The following is a 27,984-nucleotide window of genomic DNA, read 5'->3' on the forward strand; positions in this document are numbered from 1 at the left end:
CAGCGGAATGCGCAGGAGAGGGGCCTGCAGGCCCGAGCGGGAAGACCACCGCCCAAGTCCAGTCAAAGGAGGCCGGTGAGGCCCCGAACGAGGTAACGGATGCCAGCAAAGCCCCAGCGCCGCTGTAGCAGGAAGACGCGGAGGCGCTCCCAGGGACAGGCCGGAACCACAGCTAGGAATCCAGCCGTGGTGGAAGCTTGTATTTTTTTCCATTTACTTAAGTAATCCCTCGGCTCAAAGTTCTGACCCGGAGGTCAAGGGTCGCGTGCTCCCCGCCCAGGCCACAGGGATGGGGCGGGGAGGCCCAAGGGGGACGCTGTGGAGGGAGGAGGCCAAGGAGGGAGGAGGTTGAGGAGGCGGCTGAGGAGGGAGGAGGCCGTGGAGGAGGCCGAGGATGGGGCCCAGGAGGGAGGGGGCCGAGGAAGGGGCCCAGGGCCGGTCCCCTCGCTGCGCCGCGTGGCCGTGTGTCGTCCCGGGCGGCCCCGCGGCCCCCAGTAGCCGCTGTACCTGGGCTCCGGCCACGAGCGAGGTGCGTGCGGCACATGGGCCCGACCCGCAAAACGCTTTTCTGGTGACGCCCCGGGGGCCTGGCTTCGCTCAGGACCGACCCCCCTGCTGGCGCTCTGTTATGAGGGAGACCAGGCGCCCCCCTACCGCCCCCCCCCCCCCGCCCCCCAGCCTCGCAGCCCTGCCTGGCTCTGCGACGGCTCGCGGCGTCCGGGGCGCCGGGATCCTGCAGACACGTAGGCGCTGGATAAAACGGCCGGTACATCAGGGACATGTGCCATCACTTTTTTATTTGGCAGCAGTAGAACTACATCCATGTTACAGCTTCTTTAGCTAAAGAGCCAGGGCTACTTGGTTTCTGCTCCGCTAGAGCTTCCCCTTTACAGGAATTAGTAAGTACGATCCTGGCGTTTAGGAAACAGACACACTTCCTAGTATGAGCCCAATCAAGACAATCCACGGTTGTTCCCCAACAAACCAAAACAGTAACATCATGTAATCGTTAACAATGAAGGAACAATGAATGCCCTTATGTCCATGAATCACAGATTATACAAATTCTTAAGTCTCACAGAGAAATTTCTAAATGGAATTAATCTAAGCATAAAACAAAAGATTTGAACTCAGCCTAATTCTTTTAATCACTTTGAAATATATATTCAAATAATTTCCTCATACGTATTCACATTAAAATAAAAGCAAATTATGTCATGAACATAATTTAAAATTTCTGATTATGAAGGGTCACAGAGAAGTATATTAATGTTCCTTTGGCATTCCTATCTCATAGTTTAAATTCTTTCGTGATGCAAATAATCACTCTTTAGGTAATCATTTAAGTAGAAAACATGACATCTTTTTTTTTAATTGAAGTATAGTTGACAATGTTACATCAGTTTCAGGTGTGAAAAGGTTACATCTTAAGGCAAGAAAAAGTTAGAATATTTTTTATAAAGTCAGGTAATTTAACAATAGAATCAAGATAAATCGATGTAAATAAACAGTACTTTTTTATGAGAAAGTTTTTTTGGAGCTGACTAAAACAGTATGAAAAACTTGGCTTCTTTTAAAAAAAAATCTCTAAAAAAATCTCATTTTGATGTTTAATAAACACACTGTAAGTCTTAAATGAAAAAACTAGAGCTTTAGAACAAAACTAAAGAAACCAAAATGGAAAAAAAAAAAAGTAAGTTACCAAACAAATCACCTGAACACAGATTTTTTTTTTTCTTCCAGAAAACAGGAGGAAAAAACCACTTTTTCAGGATGAATTCAAGGCCCTCTTGAATATTATAATGGACACAGGGTAATGGATGGTAGTGGGACTTGGTAGTGGCAATGGCAATTTTCTCATAGTCCTAGCATGATTAAGTGTCAAACAGGGTTTTTTTCCTAAAAGGTTCTAGACTAGTTTATTCATTTTTTATTACTTAAAACATTTCTTTAGTTGTTTAGCCCAATTTCAAGGCAACCTGAAATTGGTACATATGTCTTAAGTACTCTTCTGTGGTCAGAACCATTTTTAAGAGATGTTTCTTTTAAAAAGTTCAAGTTTCTTCCCTTACAATAGAGAGGTTTTTTCTGTACTTATTACCCTGAAGTTCTATTTGGTCACTCCTGTCTCTTTTGTCAAAGGCCACAAAGAAAGCATTTTGCTGAAGCAGCAGTTACATGACCAGAAACGAATCAAACTCAAACACTGAATTTGACAAACCAACCTCTTGAATATGGACTTTTTTTTTTTTTAAAGGTAAAATGTAAAAAAAACCCACTTTCTGGAAAGCCATTCATCTTATCTGATGAAATAAATTCCCCAGAGTTATGTAGTAGCAGCATTATTAAATAGTGCAATTCTTCAAAATAGATTTCAAACAATATCCTCCTCAAATAAAAATGTAATTAAGATTACTTATAGCTTTGTTTATAAAAGCACAGCTTAAAACATTTAGCCTAACCCAACAGGAAGATTAATATAAGCAATACCGGTCTTGCCTACATAATGATGGGAATGTGTGCATGCACACACACACGTGTGTGAATCATTCAAGGCTACTGGTACCTCAACAAGAAGCTAAAAATACAAGATATGAATTAAAAAATAAACACATAATGGAATTTTTTAAGCTTTGATAATTCTAATTTCATTCCTCCATCAATAATAAGAATTATGAACAGCTGATTGTTAAATTAAGAATCTATGTAAGAAACGTGAGGAGCTAAAAATATCAGAGCAACATTTCGTATTGCTTAATGCTATAACCTACACATTATGGGACATAGTACATGCAACAGCATAACGATTCTGAGACTCATATTTTTTTTCTGAGACTCATATTTTAACTAATACTACATAAATGTGGCACAAATGTAAATTTAAAACTTCAAAAGATTATGCTTTTCCTCCTCACTTTTCATTTTCTATTCATTAATCAGAAACTAGGCACTTTAATCTAAAACTTCATTTCTAAAAAATATATTTTAGGTTTTTCTGGGTAACTCCCTCCTAAAATAAATAAAGTCCACCTAGGAGCAAAATCAAGAATCCAATTCATTGATATGCTAAATGAGCCACTTTAAATACGTGGTATATGATTTACAAACAAAATTAACACAGCTCTGAATGTATCTAATACACTCTGAAGAACCAACCTACTCAAATGAACAACCCATTTGTTCATTTATTTATCATAAAGGACATGAAATCTATTTCCATGCCATTAAAAAATATTTTGTCCTATATTCAGGGGGGAAAAAAACCCTTTAAAACCTTATTAAGAGTCAAAGCATGAGTATTTTTAAAATATGGACATAATATGACAAATTCCCAGTGTGCTGTAAGTTCTACAGAAGGAAGGACAAATTACTTTACTATATCCAGATTAATTCCTTCAGATATGAGAAGACAGTTTCAAAACTGCACACAAAAAAATCTTAATTACCTCTCATAGTTAATAAATGTTATATTTTTAATAAATATTCAAGGGAAAACGCTCTAATCTATAAAAAGATGAAAAGAAATTTCTTCAGTTTCGTTATTCTAACTTACAGGACCAACAATAAGATATTCTGGAAACTGCAGTAAATCCAATATAAACTTTTAACTTGTAAACTTCTCAGTGTCAATTCACTTAAATGTTTTATGATGATACTTGACCATTACAATTTCTTTGATTCAAACATGAGCGGATGCACAAGCAATAATTTAAGTAGTATAGATTAAACACCACTACCACCTAAACTTGATTGAACAATAAATAACTTTACAATGAAAAATACATTTTCAGGCAAAGTTAAATTCGTTGACACTAGGAGTAAGATATTCTTACAGAAGGGGACCACAAAGGTCTTGGCTAAAGTGTCTATTTTCAAGGTGCAGAGCATAAAAACAGAGCATTCGAGAATGATACTGGACACCGCAGACAGCTGCGGGATGACAAATCAATGAACTCCCGAGTACTGGTTTCAATTCAAGCAATAGTTCTGTAAAATGCACAACATTTCATGACTTGAATTATTACCTAAAGACTAGAAAGCGCCACTTTGGGTACAGGACACAGGGATTCAATGACAGAACTTCTGCGTAGATACAGTACAATCACTCATTCTTGACCAGATTTGTTTTCCCTCCCTGAGTCCATATCCCCCAGTTCCTTGTGATACATGGTACAAAATCAATAGTTACCTTAAATATTTCATAGCACACTCAAACTATATGGTTTTAACGGTACTTATTGTACTTTGGCTTCCAAGAGGCCACTGGACATTACGTGAGCATGGCTACTTAGACAGCTGCTTGTGTGCCTCAGTGCATCAGCTCCAAGATAGGCCATGAGAAGTTCAGTGCGGCGAATAAGTAACTGCATGAGGTCTTCAGCCAAAGTCTCTATACTGGAATAGCGCACCTTCTCGAAGTCAAAAATGTCTTTGAGAAAGAAAAGAACTTGATTCTGGAAAATGAACAAAACAAATGGGCACTATCAGACCCAAATTATATCGATCTAAATAGTTACTAACATTGTGACAGGTATTGGAATAGTAGTCATTGGAAAAGTGACCTTGGATAAGTGATTAAACCTTTTCTAGGTCTTGTTTTCTTTTTCCTTAAAATATGGGATACTACTACTTATCCTTTTTACTATTCAGGGCTGATGTGATGATGAAAAAAAAAATCTATGGGAAATGTTTGTAAATCCCAAAGCACTGTATAAATGTACACAGCTATTATTATTTTTTTCTCAATGATTGATTTTGTGGTTGTTGCTTTAAAGATTTTATTTATTTATTCATCAGAGACACAGAGAGGCAGAGGGAGAAGTAGGCTCCTCATAGGAAGCCCAATGTGGGACTCCGTCTGGGACTCCGGAACCACGCCCTGAGCTGAAGGCAGACACTTACCTGCTGAGCCACCCAGGCGTCCCAACAATTGATGTTTTCAGTGGTATCTCTGAACACTGGTACTACCTTAAGACAGGAGGGTAAACTATTTCCAATTGTTGTAATTTTTAAGTTTTGTTTTCTAATTTGAGAGAGAGAGAAAGAGCACGAGGAGGGGAAGAAGCAGGTGGAGAGGGAGAGGCAGAGAATCTCAAGCAGACTCTGCACTTGATCCTATGACCCTGAGATCATGACCTGAGCCAAAACCAAGAGTCAGACATTTAACCGACTGAGCCACCCAGGTGCCCCTGTAACTTTTAAGTTTTAAGGGTATACTTTTCCATACCCCCAAAATTTAAGATACATGAAAAATAAAAATTTCAGGTCTCAAATCAGTGGAAGATCATGATGGATATTTCATTTCAGTAAATTAATGCTTGTACTGAAATTCATGTTTTTATTGAAGTACAGTTGAAATACAGTGTGGGGCAGCCCCGGTGGTGCAGTGGTTTAGCGTTGCCGGCAGCCTGGGGTGTGATCCTGGAGATCCGGGATCGAGTCCCACGTCAGGCTTCCTGCATGGAGCCTGCTTCTCCCTCTGCCTGTGTCTCTGCCTCTCTCTCGCTCTCTCTGAATAAATAAATAAATCTTAAAAAAAATAAAGAAATACAGTGTGGTATTAGTTTCAGGTGTACAACACAATGATTCAACAAGTCTATACGTGACTCAGTGCTCACCACGCTAAGTGTAGTTACCACCCCTCACCACACAACACTATTACAATATTATTGACTATATTCCCTATGTTGTACTTTCCATCCTCGTGACTTATAACTGGAAGTCTGTATCTTTTAGTCCTCTTCACCTACTTCGCCCATCCTTCCAATCCCCTCTCCTCTGGCAACCACCAGTTTGTTCTCTGTATTTATGATTCTATTTGGTTTCTTTGTTTGTTCACTTGCTTTGTTTTCTGGTTTCCACATGTAAGTGAAATCATATGGCATTTGCCAGTCTCTGTCTGACTTATTTCACTTAGCATAATACCCTCTAGGTCCATCCATGCTGTTGAAAATGGCAAAATCTTGGGACGCCTGGGTGGCTCAGCGGTTGAGCATCTGCCTTTGGCCCAGGGAGTGATCCTGGGGTCCTGGGATCGAGTCCCGCATCAGGCTTCCTGCAGGGAGCCTGCTTCTCCCTCTGCCTATGTCTCTGTCTCTCTCGCTGTGTCTCTCATGGATAAATAAATAAAATCTTAAAAAAAAAAAAAAAAGGAAAAGAAAATGGCAAAATCTCGTTCTTTATTCCTGAAACTCATTTTAAGCAAGTTGTATACTATTAAGTCACAGGCTGTTATGCCATGATGGAAAAAAAAAAGTAACTCCAAACAACAAAAACCAGAAATATTTCATTTCTCTCCCATGGAAATCAAATGTTTTTTTTTTTTTTTTTTTTTTGGAAATCAAATGTTAAGAAGTACTAAGAAGGCACACTTCATAGAACCACTGAACTCGGTATCTGGATGAGTCTTCAGCTATCAATCTGTCAAGCCTCCTCATTTTATAGATGAAGGAAAGAGGACAGAGCATGATTTGCCGAGAGTCAGGCTGCTCACTGATGACAAACCTAATTCCCAGTACAAATTGTTCCCACTAAGCATACACCTTACATTCTGGGAGGTTTTTTTTTTTTTTTTTTTTTTTTTAAGCCATAAATCGATCAGTTTCCAATGACAGTAAAATAAATATTTACTAGATATTCACAAAATGCTACATTTACAGCACATAAACATAATAATTTAATTTTTTAAATGAGCAGTAGAGTGAAACAACCAAACTGAAACATCAAAAACTTTCAGATTCATACTCGATTGTTTACTTTTATTTGCTCCTTGAAACACAGCCTAAACTCAAGATATGAAATAGTGAGACTTTTCTTGGTACTGTGCCAGGCAGAAAATTCTGCAAGGAGCTGTAATTTCTGTCTTAGCAAACTGCTGACATTGGGATACAACCTTAAACTCCCATGTTCTCTCTCACAACTGGAATTTTATCATTTTTGTTACCTTGAACCAGAACTTCCTTCTAAGTTGCCCACACGTGCAATAAAGACATATTATTTGTTTTATACATTTCAAAAGGGTCCAGAGGTGGAGAACCGTCTGCAGCAACTTGACTGTAACACAGTAATGCTACACAAAAGAGCACATCCATCAGAGAAGGAATGGATAAGGTGAATGGACTTGCTGAAGCTACTCCAGGATAAAGCACCCAATCTATATGATAATGTTCCGCTAGTATTTAAACACTGAATTTAGGTGACTTTTAAAACTTTACCTTTCATTCACGTTCTTTTTTATACAAAAGCAAAATCAAAACAGCTAAAACCTCATCTACTTTTCAATTCAGAAGAAAAAAGATGATTCAATGACTGAACATACCTTAAAGAAGCAACATAAGTCATAGAGAGAATTTCTAGGACCCAAAAAGCCCCAGGCAAGGACAGGGCTGATTTGCTCACAAATGGCATAAAAATGGGCAAAAAATCCATCTGGGATCTGTTGGGAAATGAAGGAGAATCAAGTTATTTTTACCTTCTTGAATTAGCTATCTCTAGTAAATTTAAATTGCTATCCATCATCTGATCAGCTCTTTTTGAGGACACACTAGGGGTTAACGATGAGCAAGCCTACTAAAGACGTGAATAAGCTTACAAGTCACTTTTAGAGTCACAGAATGTTTTACGTAATTTTCATATCCTAGCCAACAGTTTCAAAATGTGCTGAGGAACATTATTTCTTGAAGGCATTTTCACCTCATAAAAATACTTCATGAAAAAGTAATCATATTAGTGTTACAACCAAGCAATAACAAGAATGCTGTGGTGTTCCTGAGCAGTATGATTTTTAGGATGAATGAGATTACCATGGTTTCAGCTACTAAACAGTTCTATTCAATCACTTAATTAAAATATCTGAAGAAGACCTAAATTATTTTTAAATGCCTAAACATAAAAATATGCTTATTAGAATCATTTTAGTTGAGGAACCACGTATTACTGAAATACTTAATTGTATAATTACTACCTCTTCTTGTGCAATAGCAATCCATACAGTTATAATTCAGGAACCTCTCTAAGTTTATTAATAACTTTCCCTTGTTAAATAACATCCTGTGGGATTTGTCATACTGCATCAATTGGGGATAACTATGCCTTAAGATTCTGTCTCCTGGAGGGGTTATTTTCTATTTTATAGACTCCAAAATATCTTCTACTAAACCTCAATTAAAAAAATATATAATCTAGCAGCAATTACCATTTAATGAGTACTCATTATATTCCAGATAATGTGCTAGGTTCTATTTAATCTAATAAAATGTTCCTGAAAAAGTAGGTCATGTTAACATCATTTTAATAATGTAGAAAATGATTAAATGTCAGAGGATTTAAGTTAACCTGTCCTAAGTCGCACACAGCTAACCAGTGAAGACCAAAAATTTATGAAGGATCCACTGAAGTTATTACTTAGTCTGAGAGGTTCTGCATATATTAAAATTCTAAATCCCATAGACTCTAACTGTAGTCAAAGTTCAGACAGGTAAGGACATTAGCACGAGCTGATTCAAGAGACACGCTTCCCCAACTAATAACATAAGCCGAATTCAACCACAGGGAAGACATATTTAAATACAAAGGAAAGAGTATGGCATTCCAGGCATAGAAAATAGTTCCGCAAGAGGTGAGATATAAAGGTATTTGTGGATATGGACAGAAGACTAGCTTAAGGCACAAGATTTATGCTAAAAAGATATAAAGTTATATATGTTATTATTATCATGATTATTATGGAAACTACCACTTATTAAGCTCATTTTTATATTTACTTTTCATTTTATGTAAATGAAGCTGGTTGATAATCTCATTTCATCCTTACACCGACCCTATGAGATAGGCACCAATTCCATTCTGCAAATAGGAGAACTGGAGGTCCACTGATAGCCAGGAACTTGCCTAAGGTCATAATAGCTAGTGTGAGAATCAAGCCCAAATCTACAAAAGTCTGCTCCCTAGCCCCAAAACAGTGGTTCCCAAATGTTAGAATTTATAATCATTTGGAAAGCTTATTTAAAACACAGGGTCTCTGGAATCATTTTAAACGAGAATTATTCACATGCATGGTCCCCAGAATTACTTAAAAAATGCTATCAGAGCCATTTCTAATAACCCTAAACCTTCTCTCACATACTAGAAATACCATGCATGCCTCAGTATTTGCTCTACTGAACTGTATAGAATGTTAAGGAAGAGGAAGAAGGAAGTCAAAACAAGGGAAGCCACCCATCCAGCTTGAGGGACAGTCCCTATGAACTGCCATCCCCATTGGAGAAACAACTCGGCTGTTTATTGGACAGGAGCCTCAAATGACCCAAAAAAGAAGTCCAAGGCATAATGAAGTTTACCTTCATCTGTTGCCTTTTCTGTTTCAGCACTGACCAACAACTTGAAGCCACGGCCTAGATAAATGCAGAGGAGAAAAAGCAAGACTTACATTTATGACTATATAAACTTTGCATTAGGAGTGGTTTTTATTAGAAATTCATAGATTATGGGTTTAAGATGTTCAAAACATTAACCAGGTTCCTTCTATTGTTTGTGAGTAATAATGAAAAGGTATTTTGTTTTTATAAATTTTAAACTTAAATACAAAGCCACTGAAGGAAAAAGGCTAAGCTCTGGTACCAAGAAACTTGATTAGCTCTAATTTAACTCTCAGAGTTCTTCAATTCTATTACAATGGGAAAAGAGTGAAAATATGTGGACACAGATAAAAGTATACAACAGTTGTTTTATGTGTAATAATGACGAAGTAATACTTTTTTTCAAGAGTAGTATACTGCTGGAAATAGGTGTGGGTAGAGCTAACAGTTTTATTCCAATAAGGAACTAAGAAATACAACCTTAATGATAGGGAGTAAAACACCCAAGTAAATCTTACAGAAATCTGGCATGGCTCAACTTTGATCAAGGTCACGTCACCAAATCAGTAACAAAAACGGGAGAACATGCATGTACCTTTTATAGTTAAACAAAGTTTGAGGGAAAAAATAGATTTACTAAAGATGCTTTAAAATTTAGTATCAGGAATTTCCAAAATAATTGTGAAATAGGCAGCTGCAACTTTTTAAAAAGGCATTCTAATTGCAGCATGAATATGCATTCCACCTACTTCCTTCCAGGTACACACTTTAAGCACAACAAAACAATGTCAAATAGAGATCTGAATACAAAAAACAAGAGAAACTGAAAACATTCAAAGTATAGAGTACAGTTTAAAGCTGTTTTATTTTTGCATATGCTTATTTCTTTTATGCCTCTAGCTTCTTAATTTTTAAAAAATTTATTTTTAAGTACTCTCTATACTCAACATGGGGCTTGAGGGGCGCCTGGGTGGCTCAGCAGTTGAACATCTGCCTTTGGCTTAGGGTGTGACCCTGTGGTGGGGGAGGGGATTGGGAGGGATGGGACCAAGTCCCACATGGGGCTCCCCACGGGGAGCCTGCTTCTCCCTCTGCCTTTGTCTCTGCCTTTCTTTGCCTCTCATGAATAAAGAAATAAAGAAATCTTTAAAAAAACAAAAATGAAAACATGGGGTTTGAACTCACAACCTTGATATCAAGAATCACATTCTCTACCAACTGAGCCAGTAAGGGTGCCCTCCTTCCTCATCTAATTTTTCGTAGTATTTGAGAATATGAATCTCCATATTTTCCTTTAAAAAATACATATTGTCTTTTCACAACTGCTAGATTTCAGGTTAGTCACAGAGCCAGTTCAGTTGCGATTTTTGGTTAGGCCTAAAGTAGTCTGAAGCCCGAGTTTAAGATGGGAAGAAACACTTGGTCCTTCAGGTCAGTGCAGGGACAGATAGACGGAGCCAAAGGGGAGTTTCATCTGAAGAAGTTGTGGATCATACATATCTGATCCCAATATCAAAAATTGAGTCCAGTTTCCACACTAGTCATTTTATAGGCAGATATACAAGTAAATCTTATTGATCTTCCCAGCTCTGACCATTTCTCATCAAATCAATATGGTTGAGAAAAAGGTAAACCACCACTTACAGTTTCTTTGAAGGAGGAGTTTAGCCAGCGATTATTTACTACATTCTGTATGGATGTCGGTGGGTTTTCTAAATCTTCAAAGGAATCCATTAATATAAAATCCAGAACAACATCATAAAAATTTAGATTTTTCACCTGCATTAAATTATGAGTTAAAACACAAATTATTATTACACAGAGCTGAAATAAAGTCTGAGCCAGGGCTTCATACTCTATAATAGCAGGGTGTTATAGTTGAATCAGATTGTATCTCTGATGAAAAAAGAGGAAGAAACAAATATGAAAGCAACTCACCACCAGAAACTATAATTCACCTAACAGCTGTTCCTTCCTAGATCCCATCAGATGAAATTAATTTCTCCTTTACTGCATTCTAGGAGGCCTTTACTCATGCTTTTATTGTGGTATCTGCACTGCTCAATCTGCTGTTACTTAGTCCCTAGGATATGTGCCTATCTTCCCCACTGCACGGGGAGCCTCTTGCTCCTCCATTCATTCATGCATAGTGTTGTACTACATGCTGTACCAGGTGCTCAGACTTCGACAGCAACCGAATGAGATGCTTAGAATTTAGTGGGAAAAACAGCAACAAAGAATCCCACAAATACACAATTATAAACTGTGATAAACCCAGTAGAGGAAACAATACATGGTACTATGAGAACTTCTGATGGAGATTCTCATCTAGACTAGATGTCAGGGAGGGCCTTCTTTAGGGAGGGGGCATCCCAGGTACAGGAGGTACCTGTCAAAGTGTTTCAGGTAAGAAGAAAGATGTGATGTGAGCCATGTGTGTCACATCTGATGTGAGCCATGGTTCTCTTGAGCAGAGGGCACAGGGGCAAAGCAGCTGGAGACAGGACAAAGGGCTAGCTCCATGTCCATGATTTTGGATTTTATCCAGTGTTTTGGAGGAGCAGTGGTAGAGGGTAGATGGATGATCAGATTTGCATTTTTTAAAGGCTGTTTGGGACCCAGCATAGAAATTGGGATGCAGACGAGAAAGGGTGACTGCAAGGAGGCAAGGAGCCAGAGGGAATCTCAGAATGCAAAGACTCCAAGGTAGTCCAGGGAGAAGGAATAGTTACTCAGGCACAATGGCATTGGCAGGATTAGAGAGAAGTTGAAGAAACAAAAAAAAAAACCTGACAAAACTTAGATGTAAATATGATATAGTAGGCAAGAACCAGGAGGGGTAAAGGCTGAGTCCTGCACAACTGAATGGATGCCAATCCCTTCAGCAAGTGAGCAAACGCCAGAAAAAGAAAGATCATTTCTCTCTGTTTTCTCTGCCTCAAAAGCCGAAAGCTATTCAGCCCCTTGCAAACTTACTCTTTAAGCTTCTGTTACAACAAAGTGTTCCAGGCTCAACTACTGCCCCAAAGCACAAAGACTGTGGTTGCTGTTGTTTATGATTGCCATAACCACTGCAACATAATTGGTTTTACTGTCATTCAACAAGGACAAGATATCATATGAACATAAGGAAGAGGAATGAATATTACAAAAAATTGAAACTTACTCCTCTAGCAGCAAGTTCCATTTCAGTACTATCCCAGTGATCAGTCTGCTCTAAAAAATAGATCATTTCATCAAAAACATCTTCAAACTTCTTTGGGTTCTGCAGAAAAAAATACACTTTAATCCTAAACTCAACTTTATAACAAGGCTCAAACCTACAAAATAAATGAGTTAAGTCTTCAAGAATGTGTATTAGATCTTTATTCTGTTAAGTAATTGAATTAAAATATATTTTCAAGGTATGTCATATTCACTTGGTTTAATATTTTGTTGTCCCAACATTTGGCAGAACCCCAAAACGTGGTTACAGAAGATGCTATGTGATGCTTTTCATGCAGTTCTATTCCTCTTGGAGGAATTCTAGTTGAAATCACTGGGTTTAATCTATCACAAGAAGGTCAAGAAAGCAATGTAAGACTTAACTGGGAATTGCAAGTAGTTAAGATCACCTTACATTTATTTTGCACTTAAAATTTTTTTCTTTCCCACTTACTCATTTAATTAATTAAGAACCCTCTGACGCAGTATACCATAAATATAATTTTATTATTCAAATGAGGTAATTGCAGTGCAAAAGGATCAGAAAACCAGGTGTTTAAATGGATCAAGGAAGGCCCGTTTTACTTGATTTTTTTTCTCAACATCTGGACACACTGTACATAAAGGGAAGTGGTTCCTTAGAGTCTTAATGATGTTGTGATTGTTCTGCCTCATGCAGTCCCATGAATAAGAGTAACTTGTATTACTCTGCAGATTTCTGAGATCTACACTATTTCCTGGAAGCTCAGTGAACATGATTTGAGGGAGGTAAATGAAGAGGTCTTAGAAATAAAATAGTGGTGGTTGTAGTATCATGTATCATGATCCTCAAAATGACATTCACAACTTCACAGCGAACTGGGAATAATGTATGAGTAACAACTTGATCAAAATAGTGTAGACTTCATACATAGAAACAAATCCACCCAAGTAAAAATCAGGGCTCTTTATATAATTTATTTTTAATATGTGAACCTTTCCAACTATCTACAAAAACTTTTTCTTCTAGTAAAAATTCAATGTACTGGAATCTTCAGTTCAACAGAAACAACAACAGTAAAACACTTGTCAACAAAACAAGTTTACCTTTCGTGCTTTCACAATTAATGCTGATAAAATTTTCCTTCCACTCTCAGCAAGGAATATCCTGTTGGCTGTTTCCGAAAGTATTACCTGAAAAAATATCCAACCCCAAAGAAGAAGGAAACCTATAATTAATATGAATGGACATCTGACTCTATAGCACATCTACACATAAACAACCCTAATACAGTCAATGCATCATATGTGGCACTATTTCTGCAAGTAGACCACACAGAAAGTTGTAATTTACTAACGTAAAAAGAGCTCTTGAAACCTATAATCAAGAAAGTTTAAAGGGAAATAAATATGAATTTAAACTGTGTTCAATTTAATATTAGAAAATCCAAAATAAATGTTATATAGTCTCCAAAATATAGAAAAATAAAGATAATTTGTTATGTGATCTTATTTCATTTTAGGAAATCAATGATTTTACAACTGATTCAAATACAAAACAATCTGAGAAACATACTACTTGATAATGGGAGGATGTTTATTTTCAGCAGCCATCTGCACAGATCTCCAGTATCAGAATACCCTGTTTGACAAAGTGTGGTGGAGCTGGGAAGCCATGGCACAGGACAAAGACAAATGAAAGAGCAGGCAGGAAAAATAAACTTAGTAGATCTTATACTTGCCATTAAAAATAAGGATAACAAAGATCAAAGAGCTGTCCTGTTTATATTCAGCTGGACTCTATAGCATGGGGTGGGGGGCAGGAGAATGAGTGGCTAGGTGAAATCACTTAATGTTAAAAAAAATACCTGAAAAGCCTGCCGAATACAGTGAAGTTTGGCAAGAAAATCACTGTCTCCTAGGCACTCCAACATTTCAGTTCTATGTAATAAACAGGGAAGACAAATGTTAAACTGCATTCAAGATCAAGCCCACTACAAATTTGGATTCAAACAAGCCTTAACCTCAGGACCTTAATATAAAACACATGTCTTTTCAATACTGACAAAACAAGTAAAAAAACATTTTTGAGCCTAAAAAACCTTTCCCCCCATTCTCGTAAACATCCTTAATAAATATTACACAAACATTGCAACAGCACCCTAGTATTTTTCATTAACGAAAGCAAAACTGAAATGGTACCTAAGCACTCTTGAGTAGATTTTCCCTTCTTCAACTAAATGCATGGCTTCTTCATAAAAAGGGCAATGACACAAAGACTCTAGTCTGTAGGTATGCCGTACTTCTCTGTGCTCTGCAAGCTAAGAATGCAGTGGGTTACAACAGGATACACTGATAGAAGAAAAAAATTGTAAAAGATAGAAAATAGGATCTTGCTAAAATATCAAAACATTGATCTGATGAAACCATAAAAAGCATTCAGTAAGATTGTACAGCTAGTGAGCTCTAAATCCACTTTATTTCAAAACTCAGTTGTACAAATGACTGAAACTTTTAACAAGCTTTTGAATTTGTCAACTTAAGCCCATAGGATACATAGAAAGGCAGTATCCTACAGTTCGACAATAAGAATAACTGAGGATGAAATATTGAATAGAAGAGGGGAGGATTTAACACCCAAAGAATGCTTAAAAGTTTTAGAACTCACAAGTGTAAATGAAGTAAAACTTTCTACAAAAACACTGCAATCTCAGTTTGGCTATTCTAAGGAATTTTTTCTCAGAGCCAGCTCCAACTAACCTCTGTATAACTGAAAAACAGTCATGCACCTCTGGCCTCCCTAACAACTCTACATATGAAATTCTAGTCTTCTGACGATTAAACAGCAAACATGACAGAGCAGCCAACTAAGCAAGAAACCTTTGCAGTGATGTTAATTTTTCAGTACCAGGTGATCCATTTAAATAGCATGCTGTAGGGGTTTTTGGTTTTTTTGTTTTGTGAAGATTTTTTAAAAATTTTAAAGTAACCTCTACACTTAATGTCAGGCTTGAACTCACAACCCCGAGACCAAGAGTTGCATGCTGTACTGACTGAGCCAGCCAGGTGGCCCTGGATTTGTTTTTTTAAGTATCCAGAGAGAGAAAGAGTGTCCAGACCCACAGGCATGCTAGCACGCAAGTGGGTGTGCGGGGGTATTTGGGGACAAGCAAGTAGAATCTGTACTGGGCATAAGGCCAATGCAGGTGAACTCAATCTCACGACCCTGAGATCATGACCTGAGCCGAAATCAAGAGTGGGACGCTGAACCAACTGAGCCACCCAGCTGCCTGGTTTTTTAATAACAGCTTTATTAAGATATGATTCACATGCTATAAAATTCATCCTTTTAGTGTACAATTCAGGGGTTTTCAGTGGATTCACTGGATTTTGCAATTAGTGCCACCTTTTAGTTCCAGAATATTTTTACCATCCCAACGGGAATCCCCTTACCTTGGTCATCCCTGTTTCCCCTTCCCTCTAGCCCCTCTACTCTAATCTACTCTCAGTCTCTGGAGTTGCCTACTTTGGAAATTCCATGTAAATGGAACCAAACAATATGTGGCCTTTTGTGTTTCATTTCTTTCACTTAGCAAAATGTTTCCAAGGTTCATCTATGATGTAGCTGTTATCAGTACTTCATTCTTTTTTATGGCTGAATTGTACAGATATACCACTTTCTTTTTTTTATCCACTCCTCAATTGATAGACATTTAGGTCACTTCCACTTTTGGTTATCATGAATAAAGCTGCTTTGAACATTTGTGTAGAAGTTTTTAATGTTTTCAATTCTCCTCAGTACACACCTAAAAGAGGAAGGGTCAGATGGCTACTCTATGTTTAACTTATTTTTTACTTTTTTTTTTTTTTTTTTTTTTTTGAGAGGTAAGGAGGGAGAACGAGAGAATCTTAAGCAGGATCCACACCCAGTGTGGAGCCCAGTGTGGGACTCAATCTCCCAACCTTGAGATCATGATCTGAGCCAAAATCAAGAGTCAGACGCTTAACCAATTAAGCCACCCAAGCACCCAACTCTATGTTTAACTTTTTGAGGAACTGCTAAACTGCTTTGCAAAGAGATGACATCATGTTCCACTCCTACTAATGTACAATGATTTAGATTTTTCCACACCTTCACCAATAATTATTACTATACATTTTTAAAAAGATTATTCATTTATTTGAGAGAAAGAGAGGACATGCAGAAGCAGTGAGGAGGAGCAAAGAGAGAGGGAGAAGCAGACTTTCTGCTAAGCAAGAAGCCCATGAGATCCCAGGACTCTGAGATCATGACCTGAGTCAAAGGCAGATGCTTAACTGACTGAGACACCCAGGTGTCCCTATTATTATCTATCTTTTACATTATAGTCACTTCTGTGGGTGTAAAGTGGTTTAATTTCTCTAATGACAAACAATATTGAACATCTTTTATCTCCTCATTGGCCTTTATATATCTTCTTTGGAGGAATGTTTATTCAAATCCTTTGCCCATTTTTCAATTGGGTTATTTGTCCATCTACTGTTGAGTTGGCACCACTCAGTATATATTCTGGATATGTGTCTTTATAAGACACATGATTTACAAATATTTTTCCCAATCTGCCATTTCTTCACTTTTTTGTTTGTGTCCTGTGAAGCACAAAAGTTTTTACTTTTGATAAATTCCAATTAACGATCCCCCCTCCCTTTTTTTCTGCCTTAACTTTTACTCCCTGCTTATGCAGAACATCAAGGTCAGCCAGAGGTGAGGGGTTAGGGACTTCTAAAGTCTTTCCTGAACATACTCACGATCCTGCACATGCCTGTGGCCTTCTCGATCACCAGGAATATGTTGGAAATTTTCAAAGCCCCCTTTTAAAAATCTCATTGCTCAATTTTTCCTTTTAAGTTTTTTGGTCAGCCTCTTATTAGCCTTGACTGGTATCACCACCTCAGGGAACTATAATGTTAAACAATTGCCACTGATTGTTTTCAATAAAGGCCATAGGGATTGGACTTTCCTACAGAGCGAGCTCTAAGTCAGATCAAATATAGATAAGTCTTGAAGATGGCAGGGAGCTGCCATATAGGTCAAAACAGAATTTTGGGAAGATCCAAAGCCATTAAGTGTCTTTTAGTGGTTGCCAGGCCTGGTTTTTGCAGTTACCACGTTTGTGAAATTGTTGGTTTTCAAGACTATGGAAGAGAAGGGGATGGGAACAGATCAAGTTAAAAATCCACAAAGTTCACTGTTCTTATGGAGATTCATTTTTCTTTTCTTTTTTTTTTAAAAATGCCCCTTAAATTTCTGTAAGTCTTTCATTAATTTTCAGAGTTCTTAAAACTTTGAGTTTGACAATTCTTGCTAGTGTTTTCATTGCTTTGCAAAAGAGATTTTTGGAGATTGTTAATCTATTATTCCAGAAGTATTTCTTCATGCTGTAGTTTTGGCACTTCATATGTACCCAGTACTATGCTAAATGCATTAATTTCATAATCTGATTTCATCTTTATAATAACCCATAAAGTAGGTACTGTTATTTTCCACATTTACAGATAAAGAAACAGAGATTCACATTACCAGAACTTGTTCCAAGTCCCACAATCAAATGGTAGAATTTAAACACAAGCATTACTCTAGAGCTTATACTCTTAATTACCAAATTATATACTTCTATCAGCCTTATCCAAAAAGCCAAGAGGAAAGAAGTTTAAGCTTCAACAATACTTAAGACAGTATAAATATGGCTATTAGAGATCAGAGGCAAAAAAGAAAAGTAAGCAGAAATGACAATATCTCATATTATTTATATATTCTCCACTTTTAATATTTCCCTTCATATTTTAAGGACGATATAATATGCTAAAGGCAAAGTGCTTCTGAGGTTAAAAAACTAATAGGATTTAAAATAACTTAGAAATTCTTTATATATTAAATAGTTTAAAGTTTCGTACCACTATCAAAACAATTAAGATTTATGTTCACCTACCAGTAGATAAAAATCCCAAGGAAGAAAATGGGACTCTAATTAAACTTTCTACATAAAATAATTTATACTAATAAGAATGAATAAATCCAACAATAAGAGATTCCAGAATCAAGCCTTGATTTATTGGTCTACCTTGCTTATTGCTGGTTTCACTGAAGTGATCATTTAAACAAATCTCTCTTTTTTAAAAGACTTAGTTATTGGGCAACCCGGGTGGCTCAGCGGTTTAGTGCTGCCTTCAGCCCAGGTGTGATCCTGGAGACCCAGGATCGAGTCCCACGTCAGGCTCCCTGCATGGAGCCTGCTTCTCCTTCTGCCTGTGTCTCTGCCTCTCTCTCTCTCCTCTCTGTGTATTCTCATGAATAAATAAGATCTTTAAAAAAAATTAAAAAATAAAAGATTTATTTACTTACTTAAAAGACTTATTTAGGGGCACTGGAGTGGTTCAGTTGGTTGAGCATGGGTTGTGGGATTAAGCTCTGTGTAGGGGCTCTGCTCTGTGCTCACTGGAGAATCTGCTTCCGGATTCTTTACATACACATACCCCACACCCACATACAGCATGCATGCTTTCTCTCTCTTTTAAGTAAGTAAATAAATCTTTTATTTTTAAAAATTTTTTAAAAGATTTTATTTATTCATGAGAATACACAGAGAGGAGAGAGAGAGAGAGGCAGAGACACAGGCAGAGGGAGAAGCAGGCTCCATGCAGGGAGCCCGACGTGGGACTCGATCCCGGGTCTCCAGGATCAGGCCAGGGCTGAAGGCGGTGCTAAGCAACCGAGCTATCTGGGCTGCCCTAGGAAGAATTTTTTGACAAAATTACCAAAACCTTTTTTTTTTTTTTTTTTAAAGATTTTATTTATTCATTTGACAGATGGAGACACCACAGCAAGGGGAGCTGCAGGCAGAGGGAGAGGGAGAAACAGACTCCCCATTGAGCAGGGAACCCAATAAAGGACTCGATCCCCGGATCCTGAGATCACAATCCTAGCTGAAGGTAGATGCTTACCCAACTGAGCCACCCAGGGGCCCCGTCAAAAACGTTTTTAAAGTTTTAGAAAAAGATTAACATTTTACAATAGCTGAGGTGTTATTTCTGAGGCAGAAGTCAATAACACAATTTAATACCAGCATTTGGAAACGTGCAATTTACCATGAAAAAGGGTTTTGGGGTGGTTTTTGTTTTGGTTTGGTGTTTTGGCTAGCTGAAACTTGAAATGTCCTTTATTTCTAAATTATTCTTCCCTCAAAGGGCACATGTCAAAAACTTATTTTAATATTTTCAAAAGGAAAAGTAGTATTATATTGGTTTATACAAAGCACTATTCTACTTCATTAGTTATCTCCTATGATTCACAAAAACCATAAAAATGGCCATGTAAGAAATCAAGTAAGTCAATAACAACAGCAGCAACAATAAACAGAGACAAAAAAGACAAAACCCATAAATGAAGTAACATGAAAACAATGTTTTATCAGCTTCAGATTTCTAACATCTTAAAATTCTTTTTCTCTTGTTCTCCGTGAGGTGCAACAGGGACTCGGTTGGGCCTTATCTTCCTTGGCAAGCAATGTTTTTGCTGAATGTGAAGTAATATTTTTAAAAGCTTTAATATTTTTTCAAGGCTCTGAACAACCATGAAAGAAATGTCCAAAGTCCCAAAACTATAAGTTGGGTCATGAAATAGGCTAAGTTCCATTTTAATATGGACTATTTTTTATATGTTTACATTTTCCTTTCAAACCAACCATTTAAAATTACAAATAGGACTTACAGCTAAAGAAGGCAGGCTGACTATATCCCCTTATCTCCCTAAAAGAAAAGAAATTAAAAAGAAAATAAACCCACAATAATCATCCTCCAAAATGGCCCTCAATGACTTTCTCTTTCTGGTACTTATGCCTCATTCCACACTAAATAGGGCCAACCTGTGTAATCAACAGCAAAGTACAGAAATGATGAGTGTGAATTCTAAGGCTAGATCATAAAAGTCACTGCTTTCATCTCATTCTCCTTTTGATCACTTCCTCTGGGGGAGCCAGGTCCCATGCTGTGATGACACTTATGCAGTCTTATAGAGAAGTCTATGTGGTAAGTAACTTAGGTCTTCTGACAAAAGGTAATGGTTGGCTACACCAACATGCTGTAAGTAAACTATCCTGGGAAAAGATTTTCCAGCTCCAGTCAAATCTCCATATGTTTGGGATGCCTGGGTGGCTCAGTGGTTGAGCGTCTGCCTTCAGCTCAGGACGTGATCCTGGAGTTCCAGGATCAAGTCCCACACCGGGCTGCCTGCATGGAGTTTGCTTCTCCCTCTCCCTATGTCTCTGCCTCTGTGTGTGTGTCTCTCATGAATAAATAAATCTTTTAAAAAAAATCTTCATATGACTATAGCCCCAGCCAATGTACTTGACCACAACTTCACAAAAGACCTCAAGCCAGACCACCCAGATAAGTCACTTCCAAATTCCTAAGCCTCAAAAATGATGATGTAATAAATGTTAATTGTTCTTTTTCAATGGGAAAATAATTTTGTTTGGTGGAGTGGGCAGGTGTCCAGTCTCAAAATTCTGGAACTGCTTCCTGGTGCCAGTGGCTTTACTGACTTTGAGCACATTAAAGCATGACATCTTGTTCAAGGGCCAACATATGCCCATTGTAACTACATCACTGATCTCAATGTCTCCAAAGCCGGAAGACAGGTGCACAGACATATTCCTATGGCACTTCTCAAAGCAGCTGTATTCTGGGTACAGTAAAAGTAGTCTTGGCAGATGACAATTGTTCCCTGCATCTTCATCATCTTGGTCACCACAACAAACAGGATCTGCTCCTTTTACCAATAAAGGGGCATTTCTTATCAATATAGATGCCTTCAGTGGCCTCCCTGGCTATCTTGAAGCCCAGACCAACATTCTTAAAATTATTGTATTAAGGGAGCTTCTCCTTACTGATTTCTCCAAGCAGGACTCTTTTATTTTGAAAGATTGTTCAGCTGCTTTTGGTAGGCTTGCTTAGTCCAAAACACACTCCCTTATCTAATATATGCAGGTTCAGAATTAAATACCAAAACAAAAGATTCCCTGGATTAGCCCTTAGGACTCAATTCTCACTTCGAAAAAACCATCCCATAAAACCTGAATTTTAAGAAAAATAATTTCCAAAACACTTGAGCCTTCATTAGATCCCAAGTGTGGAACACCCAGGGTTTAGAAGGCTCTGACTACTAGATTAATGCAAAGATATGTACCCTCTGCCCAACATATTCCCTGGGAAATTAAGGACATCTAGAATTAACCACCAAATTGAGGCACATGCCCCTGAGGCCTGGAGGCGTCCTCATAGCTTCAGCCCTAGTCCTAAGTCCACACACGGAGTTTTATTGTTGTCAATAAATTCCAAGTAATTATTACACAGCAACAGATAACTAATATAATAGTGATAGCAATACTAACAGCAAAGAAAAGACAAATTTCCAAAAACTGAAAAGCAAATGGAAATGTGTGGATAGATGAAAATGATGAGGAACCCATAGTCCAGAATATATTTAACAAGGGATATAGTCAAAGGAGAGACATTTGCTAAGCAGAGCCTCAAAGAGCACCAGGCTTGGAGTAGGCAGGTATGTGACAAGAGTGAGAAGAGGGATTAAAAATGGGAGCTTACTTTTTCCTCTTCCGGGGACGGCGTCAGTAGGCGTTCAGAATGGTTCAGCGTTTGACATACCATCGTAGGCTGTCCTACAATACAGCCTCTAACAAAACTAGGCTGTCCCGAACCCCTGGCAATAGAATCGTTTACCTTTATACCAAGAAGGTTGGGAAAGTGCCAAAGTCTGCATGTGCTGTGTGCCCTGGCCGACTTCGAGGAGTTCGTGCTGTGAGACCTAAAGTCCTTACGAGATTGTCTAAAACGAAAAAACACGTCAGCAGGGCCTATGGTAGTTCCATGTGTGCTAAGTGTGTTCGTGACAGGATCAAGCGTGCTTTCCTTATTGAGGAGCAGAAAATCGTGAAAGTGTTGAAGGCACAAGCACAGAGTCAGAAAGCTAAATAAAAAAATGAGGATTTTTTTGAGTAATAAAAATCAAAGAGCTTGATATGTTAAAAAAAAGGGGGGGGGCTTAAATGAAAGTTTGTGTCTAAACAACTATCATAGTCCCACATGCTCTTTCCCTTTCATCCTTGACGAGGAGAACAGCTTGTAGTAACATTTCCCTTTAAAAATTATCTGAAGATGCCTGGGTAGCTCAGTCAGTTTAGTGACAAGACTCTTAATTTCAGCTCAGGTCATGACCATGACTGGTGGGATCAAGCCCCATGCTGGACTTTGTGCTGGGCATGGAGCCTGCTTGGGATTCTCTCTCTCCCTCTTCCTCTCCCCCGCCCCTCCACTTGCAAACTCTCTCTCTCAAAAAAGAAGAAAAGTATCAAATCTGTCTGGGGAAAGTAAGTCAGCTAGGTGAGAAATGGGCTTCCCTTTTCATTCTGTACGGAGGTGTACCCTGCATCTTCATCATCTTACAAAATCTTTAAGAAAAAAAGAAAGACAAATATTATAAAACACTGCAAATCCACACAATCAACCTATCAATCCTAGTCACCAATTAAGCTTTCAAATTTGAGAAGAAAACCATCAGTATAAGAATGAAAGCCCAAGATAGACAAAATTGACCCCAGAAGAAGACAATTCAAGAAACAGAAATATTAAATGGCAGACATAGCTCTCCCTTTTCAGATTATGATTATTCTAAATAGGGATGCCTCGGTGGCTCAGCGGTTGAGCATCTGCTTTCAGCTCAAGGAGTGATCCCTTGGTCCCAAGATTGAGTCCCACATCAGACTCCCTGCATGGAGCCTGCTTCTCCCTCTCTGCCTCTGTCTCTACCTCTCTCTCTCTGTGTCTCTCATGAATGAATAAATCAAATCTTTAAAAAAATGATTATTCTAAATATTTATCCTTGTCATTTTGTATATTATAGTTAGTGTATTATCTTGGGTTGATACAAGTGCTGTCAAATCAGAGAGGTGGGTACTAAAAAGCTTTCCAACAGATACATGGGTGTCTCAGCTGGTTGAGTGCTGGACTCTTGGTTTCTGATTGGGTCATGAGATCAACCCCTGCATCTGGCTCCAAGCTCAGTGAGGAGTCTGCTTGAGATTCTCTCTCTCCCTCTGCCCCTCCACCACCCCATGCTCTTGTGCTTGTTCACTCTCTCTCTTAAAGAAGATTTTTTTAAAGATTTTATTTATTTATTTATGAGAGACACAGAGAGAGAGAGAGAGGCAGAGACACAGGCAGAGGGAAAAGCAGGCTCCATGCATGGAGCCTGATGTGGGACTCAATCCTGGGACCACAGGATCACGCCCTGGGCCAAAGGCAGACGCTCAGCCACTGAGCTACCCAGGCATCCCAAATTTTTTCTTAAAGTAAAATTTTCAAGTTTCCATTTAGTGTATGAGTAGAGCTATCTGGATTATAAGAAACAAAATTTTCTTTTTCTTTCTTCTTTTTTTTTTTTTTGATATAAAATCTCAAGCAGATTCCCTGCCTAGTGTAGAGGCCAACGGGAACCCAATCTAATGACCTTGAGATCATGACCTGAACCTATAGCAAGAATCCAACACTTAGCCAACTCAGCCAATCAGATACCCCTAAAATTTTTTCTTTAATTAACACCTTATAATTTATATATTAAACACATGAATATGCTGCACAGTGTTACTTCTAAGTAAATCTGAATCCACAGCTGAAAATTACTCTTTGCCATATTAGTTTCTACCTATTAAATGACAATTTCTTTAACATAAGGGAGAGTTAGGACCACTCACTGCAGCAGTATCCTAACGTTAAAAAGACTTTTCAGAACTTGAAAACATTATGCTAAGTAAAAGAACATCAAAACGAAAGGTCACATATTGTATGATTCTATTTATATGAAATGTCCAGAATAGGCAAATCCATAGAGACAGAGGTAGATCAGTACTTGCCAAGGGCGGGGGTAGAAGAGAACAGGGAGTGATTACTAATAGGTGGGGTTTTGAGGGGAGGGGGGTGATAAAAATGTTCTGGAAGTAGGAAGCATTACTGGTAGCACAATTCTGTGAATACACTAAAATCCACTGAAGTGTACACTTTTAAAAAGTGAATTTTATAGTATGTCAGTTATTTCTCAGTAAAGCTATTATTTAAAAAAGACTTTTCAGAGAAAAAAGGCTGTAGTTCCAAACCAAAGTTTGGCAAAGCTTATATAGGAAAATCTTGTTAATCACTTTTACAAATGACTGGCCTAGCTTAGAGAAAAGCCTATGCCAGGATTTCTTTAATCTAAATAGGCATAAAATCTTTCTGGTAATTCTGAGTAAATCTTTCAAATCTTAATAAACTGTTTAAGTTTGTTAAGAGTTCAGATCTTATTTTCTTAATAACATTCTTCATTAAAATAGTTTTCCCTAATTTAAGTATCTGGCATATAATAAATGCAATTAAAAATAATTTAACAAATACTTCTCAGAAAAGAACTTATTTTGGAACATTCACATTCCAAGATCATATATTTATACCCTAGAAGCATTCCTAAGATGTTTCTTATATATGAGTCCTTCTTGTGGTTTTCATGTATTTTGTTTTCCAGAAGGATTCTTCTTATCAAACCTCTGTAACTTAAACAACAAAGTATAATGAACACTTAGCAAAGTATTTTTTAGAGTTGCATATTATAGAGAAACTTTGAAGCAATTAGGTACATCATTACTCACAGCAGAAAAATGCAAAATGAGTAGCAATTCTCCTTATATATTATCTAGGACAGTATCCACAGAACAGAAAGATAAAAAGTACTTGACAACAAAACACAATATCCTTTTATGTTAAAAACTCTCAACAAATTGGGTACAGGAAAAAATATACCTCAACAATATAAAGGCCATACATAACAAGCACAGTTAGTATCATACTCAACAGTAAAAGACTGAAAGCTTTTTCCCTAAGACCAAGATAAGAGTGTTCATTCTCACTACTCCTATTCAACATAGCACTGAAGTTCTAGCCAGAGCAATCAAGAAAGGAAAAGAAAGAAAAGGCATCCAGATTAGAAAGAAAAAAATAAAACTGTATCTGCACATGATATAATTCTATTTATAGAAAATCTTAAAAGACCACCAAAAAACTGTTAGAACTAATAAACAAATTTGATAAAGTTGCAGGATACGAAAGCAATGTATAAAAATTAACTGTATTTCTATACACTCACAACAATCGATCAGAAAGAAAAATTAAGAGGAACATGGCAGAGTAAGATAATGCAAAGATCACTTCGTCCCACAGATACAACTAAATAATACAGCAGTGTAAATAACCCAAAAACTGACTGAAGACTGGCAAACTCTCTGAAGTTAAAGGTAGAGAAGAAGCCACATCACAGTAGGTAGAAGAGCAGAGATGCAGTCAAGAGCTAAATGGACTCAGGGCTATTCATGAGGTAGAGACACCACCAGTACAGAGAGAGAAGATAAAAAGACCCTCATATCAAGCCACCTGAACCTTCAAAATAAGACAACCAGAAGCTCTGACCCAAATTTCACAAGTTCTTATAATTGGCAGAGCCTAACACTCAGAACTCCAAAAATCAGTAGGCTCAGCTCTGTATTAGCTGGAGGAAGACAGGAAACTGAGTCCTCACCCTTAAAGAGACACCACAATAAACAGCGCCACTGAGATACAGCATAGAAGCAGCAATCTGAAAAATACCTGGGCTATATAGGAGGGAGATTTGTTTACTAATCACAGAGCATGTACTGGAGGGCCAGGGATCTTTGGGAGAATTCTCCAGGAACAAAGGAGCTGGTGAACACAATTTCCTTTCCCCATCATCCAGCCTTGATACATGGATACCTGCAGTAACCAGTGAAGCACTAATATTTCACAAATAGCTTGCTAACAGTGCACTGTGCCCTGGTGTTCTCTTATGGGCACAACCGACTAGGCCTTCCTCCAAGTCTCCTCCCATAGCAGACGTGCACAAACGTTGCTAAAAAACACCACCTCTGCCCAATTTCTCTTGTGATCCTATCCCCTTCAATACACACCTGAATGGAGCCCAGCCAAAACAGTGCCGTAAGTCTGGCAGTCTGCAAGCAGCCCTGACAGGAGCCAGCACCACTCCAAAATGACTCCAGCCCTGGGGAGAAGGAAAAATAACTACATACAATAGTCCAAAAGTGGCTCCAGGAGTGGACTGGGGACAGACTCCTGCCCAAAAACGAAAGCTTCTTGAGGACAACATGGGAAAAACACCCTGAAGTTCAGTGCTACTGCATCTCTGACATACATCTGGTCTGACTCAACTCAAGCCCAAAGCAGCCCCAAACTGGCCCACTGTACACAAGGGACCACTCCCTGCCCACAACAGGCAGAGAGCCACTTCAGACAACTGGACTGAAGGCAACATGGTTTAGCCACATTAGCAGGGTACATGCAACACACAGAGGAGACACTCCTCAAACACCACGTTCTGGTGAACAAGGGACACTACACTGCAGGACACTAGACTTTTATTTCATAAGCCCACTACTTTCAAGAGCAGGTGATAGAGCTGACAAACATAGAAATATAGGGAGAGTTAGACAAAATGTGGATATAAAAGAATATGTCCCAAATGAAAGAACAAGACAAAAATCATAGCAAGTGAACTAAATGAAATGAAAATAAGTGATATGCCTAACAGAGAATTTAAAGTAATGGGCAATAAAGATATTCACTGGACTTGAGAAAGAGTGAAGAACCTCACTGAGACCCTCAACAAAGAGAGAGAAAACAAAAAAGAACCAGAATTAAAGAACTCAATAACTGAAAGTAAAAATAGAGTAGAAGGAATAAATATTAGACTAAAGAAAGCAAAAGAACAAATCCGTGATCTGGAAGACAGAATAATGGAAAGCCATCAAGCTGAAGAAGAAAAGAGAGATAATATGAAGAGAACTCAGCAACATCAAGTGTAATAATGTTTGCATTATAAGGATCCCAGAAGGAGAAGAGAGACAAAGGGGGTAAAAAATATATTAAAAGAAATAACAACTGAAAACTTCCTGAATCTAGAGAAGGAAACAGACGTTCAGATCCAAAAGACACAGACAGCTCCCAATAAAATCTTCCCAAGGAGGCCCACACTAAGATACATAGTAATTAAAATGACAAAAAGCAGAGATAAAGAGATTTTTTTTTTAAAGCAGCAAAAGAAAATCAAACAATTACATACAAAGGAAGCCCCATAAGGCTATCAGCTGATATTTCATCAGAAACTCTGCAGGCCATATGGAGTACCATGATATATTCAAAGTGCTAAAAGAAAAAAAACAAACAACCCTGGAACCATGAATACTCTACCCAGTATGGCTATCATTCAGAATAGGAGATAAAGAGTTCCCAGACAACAAAAGTTAAAAGAATTCATAACCACTAATCCAGCCCTGTA

At 38.0% G+C, this 27,984-nt stretch overlaps 2 protein-coding genes across 4 annotated transcripts in view; one reads left to right on the top strand and one right to left on the bottom strand.

The window, feature by feature from the left end:
• Positions 1 to 778: 778 nt before the first annotated feature.
• Positions 779 to 27,984, bottom strand: part of MIGA1 (mitoguardin 1) — an 86,888-nt gene continuing 59,682 nt past the window's right edge. For 2 of the 3 annotated variants that reach the window (XM_025417932.3, XM_025417933.3), the window contains exons 9-16: positions 14,742 to 14,860; positions 14,408 to 14,480; positions 13,647 to 13,733; positions 12,523 to 12,621; positions 11,001 to 11,135; positions 9,339 to 9,392; positions 7,319 to 7,435; positions 779 to 4,454 (exon numbers count right to left, since the gene is read on the bottom strand). In XM_025417932.3, the coding sequence (XP_025273717.3) occupies positions 4,236 to 4,454; positions 7,319 to 7,435; positions 9,339 to 9,392; positions 11,001 to 11,135; positions 12,523 to 12,621; positions 13,647 to 13,733; positions 14,408 to 14,480; positions 14,742 to 14,860 (903 nt within the window). In that variant the 3' untranslated portion in view covers positions 779 to 4,235. The remainder of the gene's footprint in view (positions 4,455 to 7,318; positions 7,436 to 9,338; positions 9,393 to 11,000; positions 11,136 to 12,522; positions 12,622 to 13,646; positions 13,734 to 14,407; positions 14,481 to 14,741; positions 14,861 to 27,984) is intronic. The other variant, XM_025417934.3, reaches the window with a different exon arrangement.
• On the top strand, positions 22,179 to 22,611 carry LOC112641022 (60S ribosomal protein L34-like). The gene has a single exon (XM_035717857.2). The coding sequence runs from the start codon at positions 22,218 to 22,220 to the stop codon at positions 22,566 to 22,568; it is 351 nt and encodes a 116-aa protein (XP_035573750.1). The 5' UTR covers positions 22,179 to 22,217; the 3' UTR covers positions 22,569 to 22,611.

This window comes from Canis lupus, chromosome 6 (assembly GCF_003254725.2).
Source record: "Canis lupus dingo isolate Sandy chromosome 6, ASM325472v2, whole genome shotgun sequence".
Lineage (NCBI taxonomy): Eukaryota > Metazoa > Chordata > Mammalia > Carnivora > Canidae > Canis > Canis lupus.

Excerpts from the sequence above, each read along its gene's own strand:
- LOC112641022 (XM_035717857.2), top strand. The coding sequence starts at position 22,218 with ATGGTTCAGCGTTTGACATACCATCGTAGGCTGTCCTACAATACAGCC.